This window comes from Miniopterus natalensis, chromosome 4 (genome assembly GCF_054644295.1).
Source record: "Miniopterus natalensis isolate mMinNat1 chromosome 4, mMinNat1.hap1, whole genome shotgun sequence".
Lineage (NCBI taxonomy): Eukaryota > Metazoa > Chordata > Mammalia > Chiroptera > Miniopteridae > Miniopterus > Miniopterus natalensis.
In genome coordinates this window covers 80,720,692-80,730,640 of record NC_142084.1, presented here as the reverse complement: position 1 = coordinate 80,730,640, position 9,949 = coordinate 80,720,692, and the positions used below count along the sequence as shown (strand labels likewise).

General features: G+C 48.7%; 1 protein-coding gene across 2 annotated transcripts; it reads right to left on the bottom strand.

Annotated features, from left to right (window-relative positions):
- Positions 1-1,446: 1,446 nt before the first annotated feature.
- GM2A (ganglioside GM2 activator) lies at positions 1,447-9,494 on the bottom strand. 2 transcript variants are annotated; one of them, XM_016213928.2, is made up of 4 exons: positions 9,182-9,494; positions 4,044-4,205; positions 2,376-2,562; positions 1,447-1,834 (listed from the first exon to the last, which is right to left on the bottom strand). In XM_016213928.2, the coding sequence occupies exons 1-4, from the start codon at positions 9,266-9,268 to the stop codon at positions 1,680-1,682; spliced, it is 591 nt and encodes a 196-aa protein (XP_016069414.2). In that variant the 5' UTR covers positions 9,269-9,494; the 3' UTR covers positions 1,447-1,679. The 2 variants fall into 2 exon arrangements, with proteins under 2 accessions (XP_016069414.2, XP_016069407.1); XM_016213921.2 differs by having other exon boundaries at positions 1,745-2,025; positions 2,380-2,562; positions 9,182-9,493.
- Between the last annotated feature and the right edge of the window lie 455 nt (positions 9,495-9,949).

Below are 9,949 nucleotides of genomic sequence, written 5' to 3'. Positions count from 1 at the left end.
ATCCAAAAATATACAGCCGATACAAAAGAGGAACTCTCAGCTAGTTAAAAAGACTTTCGGTCATGCGCCATGAAATGTCGTTTCTGTCAGTGACGGGCCACATGCACAAAGTTGGCCCAGGAAGATTATAATGGAGCTGAAATTCCTATTGTCTGGTGATGTCATAGCCACTGTAAGGTCCAGTGCAAGGCATTCCCAGAAACACGAGTATTTTTACAGTACCTTTTCTGTTTAGATATACAAATACTTGCCACCGCATTACAATTGCCTGCGGCACTCAGTACACTAACACGCTGTACAGGCCTGCAGCTCAGGAGCAATAGGCTGTACCATTCAGCCCGGCTGTGCAGGAGGCCTTACCCTCCAGGGCTGTGTTAAGATACTCTACGATCTCCGCACAATGACAAAATTGCCTAATGACACATTTCTCAGAACGGATCCTCATCATTAAGTGGCGCACAACTATATTGCCAATTCCGGGCTTCAAATGAGCCCAGAATTCAGGATGATGAATCAACCCAGGCACCTGACATGGGTCCCCGTCTTCATTGGATCTCTGCGCCAGAGCAGCTGCTGGTGGGACCAACTCTTCAGCATCTACCCGCCACATTCACCCTGACGGCACTCACAGCTCTGAGAGGCTGCCTCGACCTCCCAGTACTGGAAGGTCCTACTTCTTGGGTCCGACACTACAGATCTGGCCCTCTGGAGGGAAAACCAGGGCCAGAGGAATTCTCTCAAGACTAGAAGGGCAAAGCATGCATGTTCTTACGTCAGAGGTTGCAAATTGGCCACCCTGAGCCAAATTTCCCCACTGACAAGTCTGTTTGGTCCCTGTAGTGTTTTAAAAAATAATTACTTGCCAATATTTAAACGATGTAAGAATTCCTATAAAAGTCTGGATTGCCTGCTTCTCTAAGGGGAAAAAATTTGAAAATATTTGGCAAACTGGGCCCACAACATTCTCATGTGGCACTAACTGGCTATGTCTAGACAGCAGGGGCCCTACAAAAAGTCGTGCCCATTCCAACTCACCCCAGTCACCGTCATCCCTGATCATACCCCCATCTCAAGCCCAGGCACCGGCTGCCTCACAATGTGTGTGTGCTGTTGTAGAGGAAAAAGGGAAGACACGTGTGCCCCTTGGGATCTTCATCCCTCACTTGTGCCTTGTGCTTGGCCCTGCAGGCAGCGGCGCCTGAGCTTGTAAACTATCTTAAATACAAGGAGCATTCTTAAATCTCTCTCCCAAGGAAGCCCTCCAGCCCCCCAACACACTGCCTCTCCAGGATACACAATGCCCCACTGTTAATTGGAAAAATCTAGAAAAGACTGTCCAAACTAATCATAGATGTTGATGGAGGAACAGATGGAGCTCTACTACTTCAGGCCGTTCATTGTACAAAGGGGTTGGAGTAAAATGAAAACTTAATACTTTCACTCTGCTTTTAAGTTAGTGACAAAAAAACAATTTAATGAGAAAATCATTAAAGGTACTTCAGGAGAGCAAGACTGGGTCCGTCTGAACTTGGGGGTCCCAAAACATGTTCGTCCTGTTCCAGGACTGTTTGGAAAATAAGTTAAGTGTTAGAGAGAAAGTCGCAGGGGTGAGGAGGAAGATGAAGTGGCCGGCCCAGTAGATGTCCTGAGCCATCAAGAACCACCAGACTCACCCTACCTTAGGTTAGGGCTGCCTGCCCACGCCTAAAATGTAAGTGGCACAAAATTATTTGCAGCAAGGGTAGTAGGATCATTGTGGAAAGGGGCTTGAAGGGGGACAGAAAATCGGAATTTGGCTTTGACAAACACAAGACAGAGGAAGAGGGACACCTTCCTCACACCCCTTCATTCTGCTCTAGCTGGTGCCATATTAATGTTCTCTAGAGAGACATTGATCTTGAAACAGCCCAGACGTTTCTCGCTGTTGCTTAGGATATTCTGGATGCGGTAGTTTCCGGTACTGAGCCAGCCGGGCAGGTCCAGGCGGGGTAGGGTGAAAACACTCTTGGGCAGTGAGTATTTGCCCTGTGGAAAAGCCAGTGGATCACAGGTCAGTGGGAGCCTACTCATGGGACTCTCTCCTGGAGCCACCTCTAGGATTGCAGCCAGGAACTATCCTTCCTCCCATTCTAAGAGCCACAGGAGATTAGAGATTACCATAGCACTGTAGAGCACTGAAGGTCACCCCAAAGTGCAACTTGCCCATTTCACAGATGGATAAACTGAGGTCCCCAAAAGCAATTCGGGATAGATCACACCAATTTACATCCACCCACAGACATCCAGATCTGCAAGAAGACAAGGCAAGGATCCTTCTCTCTAAACCCCATGTCTTTTCTGCAGCCATGGGGATAATGCTTTCCCTCCCTGAGTACTTACTTGTTTGAAAGGACAGTGGCAGGGAAGCCCATAGGTGTGCAGGGGCTCTGGGCAGGGCTCTCCAGGGGGGAGGAAAATGTCAAATACGTTACAGATGTCTTCGTAGGTACAGCTACCGACTTGTTCCACACATGGGACTTTGACCCAGAAGCCAGCCATTTCCTTCTGCACAGTTAGTTCCGCCTAGTGAAGAGTTTGAAAAAGTGTCAGTTCCAAGGCAAACATGGTAGTTCCTCTGTCTCTTTAAAAGGTCAGCATTTCTTTCAATCACACAGTTTTTAATTGGCTGGGACGTTGGAGATATTTTTTCCTGTGCCCATGATGGACATGAATAATTAAATGTGATTTTCCCCATCACTGAATCTCACAGTCTCAGAATTCTTTAGGTAGTCATCACCATTGGTTGAAGCTAACACTTGAGTTGAAATACATTTGTTGCCTAACTGCTAATTGGCTAACTGTAGCATTGCTTCCTAGACTTTTCCAAAGTAACTACAAAAGGCAAATAAAATTATGAAAGGAAATTTAACCTCATCAGGGATGACATTATAAGACTGAAAGGATTTTTACAAAATGCTCAGTGTTAACAAATGTGTGGGAAAAGCCAAATCTGTTGTTGTCAGTTAGAGGACAAATGGGCTCAAACACTTGGAGAGGCACTTTGGCAATATGTATCCACAGACCTAAAAAGTCTGTGTCTAGATAATCAGAAAGTAAAAAAAAGATGCATTTCAAGAATAATTTCTGCAAAGGTCTTTATAATAGCCAAAACCAAAACAAAACACTACCCTGGAAACTAAATATCTGACATTAGATTTGTTAAGTAAATTATGACAGATCTATACCAGAATATTTCTGCCATTAAAAATGATTAGGCAGATCTATGCCAAATGCCACAGAAAGAGGCATAGAATATATAGTCTGAAGCAAAAAAAAATAAAAAATCCAAGTTTAATAGCACATGTCATATAATCCCACTAGTATAAATGTATATATATACTTACAAATGCAGACAGAAATTCTGACAGGATATATAAATAGCTAACTGACTACCTTCTGAGGAGTTGGATTATAGGAGGACACTTACAAGCAGCACTGCTTATTTTCAAATAGCCATTAAAATTAACATGTATGTTATATGTGATTGTATGGGGAATGTTCCAAAATGTTAAAAGTGTTTGCCTCTCTTATCATGAGGTAGAGATTTCAGGTGATTTCTTTTCTTTTTCCCCCTATTTTGACCACTTATATTTTCCAAAGTTGACTACATATCACTTGCTAATTGATGTGGCTGTTTTGTAATTAATAATGACACCACTATCAAAACCAAATTGCCCAACCAGAGCTGTCAGACAGCAGAGAGCACTGCGCCAGCCTGTCGGGGAGGCTGAGCACTCCCTGCCAGGTGTGAGGAAACCAGCCACCCGTGCCCTCAGCAGGAAGCTGTTGGGGCTGACATCAGAGTCCTTCCAATCTCCGACATCATGATGCCGAGAGTCCAGGAACCTGAGTACGAGTCTCCAAATCCACGCCTCCTTCGCTGCTCTGGGATGCCTGGGCTCCAGTATTCCGTTCCCTGAGCATATGCCCCTCAGGGCCCTGTCAGCTGGCCCATGGCACCTTCCCTCCAGCTCCTGACCAATGCCTCCCACCCTCAGGCTCACCTTCAGAGGAGCATTGAGAGGGACACTCGTCTGGGTCTCGGCACTCACAGTCACATTCCCAGGATTGACAATGGGGTTAGGTTCCACATTCAGGCTTTTGATCAGCACAGGGTCCTTCCCGTCGTCACAGTTCTCCCAGGAAAAGTTACTGATCCGGAATGCCTAGGGACAATCATGGCAGCAAGGAAAGAAAAGCTGACAAAGGAACACTCACGAGTCAGAAGAACAAACAGAACAGGCTACCGACGGTGTGGCCATGGGTAAGGTCACTCTCCTCTCTGAGCACATCTGTAAACCTGGGATAACGCCTGTCCTACCCATTTCATAGGCAGGACTGAAGTAAAAGACTAAAAAGACAAACTATAAATGTGCTAAACTATAAAGCACATTACGCCAGACCTTGAACTGGCTCATGCTAGAGGAGGACCTGGACCTCAGAGCATGGATACTCAAACACTGAAAACAGGAGACTAGCCATGTTTGCCTCCTCTGATCTCCCACCTCCCTGCTCCCCACTCCTCTCCTGCCAGTCTTGGATTTCCCCCCAAGGATTTCCCTTGGCAGCCCATGCCCAGGACCTTATTCCCATCCCCCACCTCTCCCCCACCCCAATCCAGGGCCAGGGACAAAAGGAAACACAAAACACAGTGGGAAACATAACATCCAAAACCCCACCCTCAAGGGGCGTGCAATTAACCCAGGAAGAAAATAGGACACACGTGAAAAGATCCCCAGCGACCACTGTTGATAACCCCCACTGAATGAATGAAGTTCCCCAATCCTAGCCGGTGCTTCCTTACTCCCCTCCCATTGCTCACACCCTGTCCCCATCTGAGTCACCCTCCTCCCCTCTGCTGAGCCACCTGTCTTCCTTCACATCCCCCAGAGGTCTCCTGATGCCACCATCTCGTCCAACTACACCTGACCAGTGACTCCCCGCTCCCACAGAACCCTGCTGGTCTGTGATCTTGCGAACTTCCTACATCAGGCAGACTCTGCCCACCCGCTCGGCCTCCTCTGAGGAACTTACAATATGCCTACTGTGCACATCCCAACTTAGAAGGACAACCTCCGGGTCCCACACCCCCAAGCTGATCCCCATCATCCACACACCCACAGCTGACTGGGACGGAAAGGAACACCTAACCCAATCTGGTTGGGTGACAGGTTCTCTCTGCCTCTGATGTGGGAATTGAGATGGAGGCAAAGTCACTCACAGGACTTTGGGCTTTGCATTGTTACTGGGCCATAGTTTTGGGATGGGGCCAGAACTCCGAGACCCATGACCCATGACTCATGACTGAGACAAAGGGGAAGAACTAAGGGTCTGTTGAAAAGAGAACAGATGGAGTTGCCTACCCCCCCCCCCCATCTAAATAGGCAGTGAAAGGCATGGCTTTGGAGTGAGATGTGGGGTCAATCAAGGCTTTAGTCAACAGACATGGGTGGGAATCATAGTTCAGCCACCCTATCATGTGATTATATAAGCCAGTTTTCTCTTTGGTGCCCCAATTTCCATATCTTTTAAGTGGAGGCATTTATACCTTCCTTTCAGGGCTGTGGCAAGGGTGAGAGCATGTATGTAAAGCTCGTTACACAATGCCATGCCCAAAGCATGAGCTGGCTCACTAAATGCCAGCCATTAGCCATCCCAGCCTCCACATCTTGCCTCTAGTTCCAAGAGATTCCTTATACACCTGGAATAAACACCTTGACTTTAGCTTCTTGGAATGAGCTTCTGTCCCTTGGGATGAAACACTGTGCCATGGCTAAGAAAGGCAGGACAGAGTCTGACTCATCCCTGTATTCCCCAGTCCCTTACACAGGGTAGGAACCATTCCATAAACCTGTATGCAGCAATGATCACAGACCCTGGGCTAAGTGCTGTGTCAATAGTGGTAAACAATTAGAAATGTTCCTGCCCTGTCTTCAGGAGCCTAATCTAATGTGCAGATTACCCCCTATGACTTCTGAGTGCCAGAGAAACAAAAGGTAGGGTTGAGAGTAACAAAGGACTTGCTACTTAAGCTGGACTCCTGCAGAAGGAGGAGTCAGCCATGTAAATAGAGAGAAAAAATGCCCAGGCAGAGGGAACATGTGCAAAGGCCGTGTGGTAGCTGCTCTGGCACTACAAGCAAGCCAGTGGGCTAGATGCGGTGGACAAGGGACTCAGACAAGGTCAAAGGGGTGGCAGGGTCATTTCAGGCAGGATCATGCAGGTCATAATCAGAAGGTTGGATTTTCTATAAGTGCAATGGACACCATTGCAAGAGAGGGCGATGCTCGGGTTTATGGTTGAAAACAGCTTGGAACAAGGTGGAAGTGGGGAGACCAGTTAGGAGGCCACTGTCTAATAAAGAGAGCCTGGAATTAAGAGTTGGGCTGGAGGGTATGCAGGAGGACTAGCCGTTTTCAGGGGCTGCTTTCACAGATTCTAAGGCAGCCCAGGCTGGAGGAAGTGTCCAGAGTGCCCTGTTGGAGCCGAAGAATCCTCTCCCCTCCCCTAAGTGACCTTTCCCCCAGGCCCTCAGGGAGACGTAACAAGGTGGTTTCCAGATGCCTGACTAGAGGCTTCTGTGGCAATGAATTCTGCAGCTGAGTCCAGCCTCGTCTGAAAAAGGAGGTGTGATGGATTAGCAATGCCCAACAAGGGCCAGGCCTGGCACCAGATATGTGCCATCCCAACATGCGGGAAGAGACAACATGGGGCAACATAAGGCAGAGGGGAAAGGCACAGCTCTGGAGGCAGAAATGTGGGTACAAATCACAGATCTGGGTTCAAATCAGACCTCAGCCACTCTCCCTGGCTGAGACCATGGCAATTTCCTCACCTATCAAATGGGCATAATTATATCTTCTCACAGGGCTACTGGGAGGGGGAGAAGTTTGTATACAGAGAGTACAGGTCACAAGCTCTTGAAAACTGTGAAGCCCATGAAAACACGAGGCTGAAAAAGTATCACAGACCAGAGGAGGCTGGGGAGATGGACAACAAATGCAAAGAGGTAACTGGAATGAAGCCTGAAACACAAAGAGGCCATTCATGAAAAAAACTGGTGAAATCCAAATAAAAAGTCTAGTGTTTTGTTAATGATAATGTAGCAATGTTGGCATCTCGGTTTTGACAAGGGAACCATGGTCGATAAGATGTTAACATTATGGAAAACTGAGTGAGGAGTCTGTGGGATCTCTGTTCTATCTGTGTAACTTCTCTGTAAATCTAAAATTATTTCCCCAAAAAAAGTTTATTGGGGGGGAAAGCACATCACTTAACATATTCTGGATGCTCAAACACTCACCACTTCCCCACAGCTTTCATCTGGCCTGTGATATCAGGGTCAGAGCTTTGAGTCACATGAGCCCAGAGAAGTCCTGGACGATGGCAGATAAGGACCAAAAGTGCCACTTGCTATGTAATCTTGGGTGAGTCCTCTGTCCTCTGTGGGCCTGAGCGAGGTGGGTGAACTCTGTGATGTCTCAAGGCCTCTCCAAAACTGCCAGTCTAAGACCCTCTGGAATGGCCTGGAATGGCATCCATAGCCAAGACATATAGAAAGGAGATGTAGGGCAGGCTCGAGCCTTAGCCGAGCTCCACCTCATAGCGGTCAGACCACGAGCCAAGAAAAACATTATCAACCTATACCCATGGACAAACTGTGAACCCTCTGGAAGAATAAGCCCAGAGATCCCAGCTCCTTCATTCAATAGGCAAAAGCAGACTCCTTGGCCCTGTGGCAGGGTGAGGCTGAGTCCAACAGCTTATATCACTGCAAGACTTCAGAGCAGCGATTTTCAACCGGTGTGCCACAAGAATTTTTAAAACATGTACTACCTGACTATTCAGTCAGGGGCAGTCACCTCTTTTCCCTCAGATTGTCAAATTTTAAAAAAATGCCAACAGCCAACACAATAGCTGTCCCGTGTAAATGAATCAAAATTATACCTTTTTCTTTTTTGTCAGACAGGCAGATAATATAATATATATTTTGGTGCACCGCAGAATTTTAGTAATTAGTTTATGTATGCCATGAGACAAACAAGGTTGAAAATAACTGTTTTAGAAAATTTCCTTCACCCACAATCCACAAGAAAGGCAGGATGGCATCAAGCCCATTTTACAGATGAAGAGGCTAAGTCTCAAGGAGCACAAAGGCCATGCCCATGGATTAGAGACAGAGATACAATCAAAAGCCAAGCGTCCCAGCTCTCAGTCATATCCCACTTTGCCCTACACCACACTGTTTCTGACTCTCTAGCATTTCCAAGGTGGCTGGAAGGAGGGGATCTATGCTGGGCCTCTCTCTTTGCTGCCAGAAATAGTGTTTTGCTTGCAGCTATGCAGCAAAGAGGCAATGAAACTGGGCTTCTCTAGGTCTCAGAATGACAAGAGCTTCCCTTTGCCAAGGATCTGGAGCTTGGGGGTGAGTGAGAAGGAAAGGGCAAGCTCAGAGGTCAGTGCCTCTCCATGGCTCACAACCAGGAGCAGGGCTGGACCTTTGTCAACAGAGGAACAAGTCTGGACCTTCTGGCTTGGAGAGTCTCTCAAACTACCCACCCATCAGGACAAGCCCAGCGACAGAGCAATACAGAGGAGAGGGGATTGGTGCCAGGCCTTCTTATGGGGGAAGGGGGGGGCAGGTAAACAGGGCTGAGTCTCTGGGCCTGGGAGCAGTGCCTTAGTCTTGCAGTTCTACAAAAATTTCACTCACACGGTTGGAAAGAGGGCAGGAGAGTACATGAGTGAGGTTAAGCCTTCAGAAGTCTGGAGCTGAGGAAGGCCTTACAGACCACCCTCACTGTGCAGATGGGTGAAGGGATTCAAAACAGGCATCCCCAAGATGTGCACTTTGGCATGTTTCCTACATATATAAGTATGCTGTTAAATTTGGCTATTTTCTCTTGTTAATCTGTCTCACGTTGACCTGATTATTAAGACCTGCAGACAGAACCTAGAAGGGCAGAGAGGAAAACTGCTTCTTCTCCCACGAGGGAAACAACCCCTTAGAAAGAGAAGGACCCACTCAAAGTCCCACAGGTAGTGCCTCTGGGAGGCTCTGCTGCCGAGGAGGAATTCCAGGGACGGGACTAGCTATCCCCATCTCCCACCCCAGCCAGCCTCCTAAAAGAGCGGCACTCACCTGTTTCATCAAGACCTTTGCAAGGGCCTCGGGGCCAGCGAGAAGCAAGCCCAGGGCGAGCAGGAGCGCAGCCCGCATCAGGGGCATCTTTGCAAAAGGCGGGTGTGCGCGAAAGTAGCTACGAGGTGCGGGGCCGCAGCGACGCCTTTAAATACCCGTCGGCGTCGGTTGTGCAAAGCGGCGCATTGTCATGCAAAGCGAAGCGCCGCCGCGTCCGGTTCCTCCCGGCTCGCCCGGACCCCGGGTTTCAGGGCCCCGCGTGGAAACAGATCTTTCCCCGCTCTGCCCCTCGGGGACTCCTCCTTAAGCTCCTGCCCTCCGCGTGGGTTTCGAGCCCCCACGTTCCGAGGGGCGAAGGCGGAGCCGGAAGCCGAAGGGGCGGGGCTGAGTGCGGGGTGGGGCGGGGCTGAGAGTGGGAGAGGGAGGCCCGGATGGAGGGGCGGGGGCCAAGTGCGGGCGGGGCGGGGCCGAAGGGGAGGGAGGGGCGGGGCCGAGTGGTGGGGGCGGGGCCGGGCGGGCGGGGGCGGGGCTGCGGTTTCTGAACTTGCGCTCTGACGGTCAACGCGGGAAGGACATTTGTTTTCCAGCGGGCGAGATTTGGTTAAGCTTCTATATTTTGTAGTTGAGGTTTGCTTTTTAAAGAGGCAAGAGGGGATATTAACTAGATTGTAAACCCCGCAAGGGATGGGACCATAACTTTTCGCTACTGATGCCTACCCAGTGCCAGACACATAACAATCTTAGTTGAATAAATGAATTATTAATAGA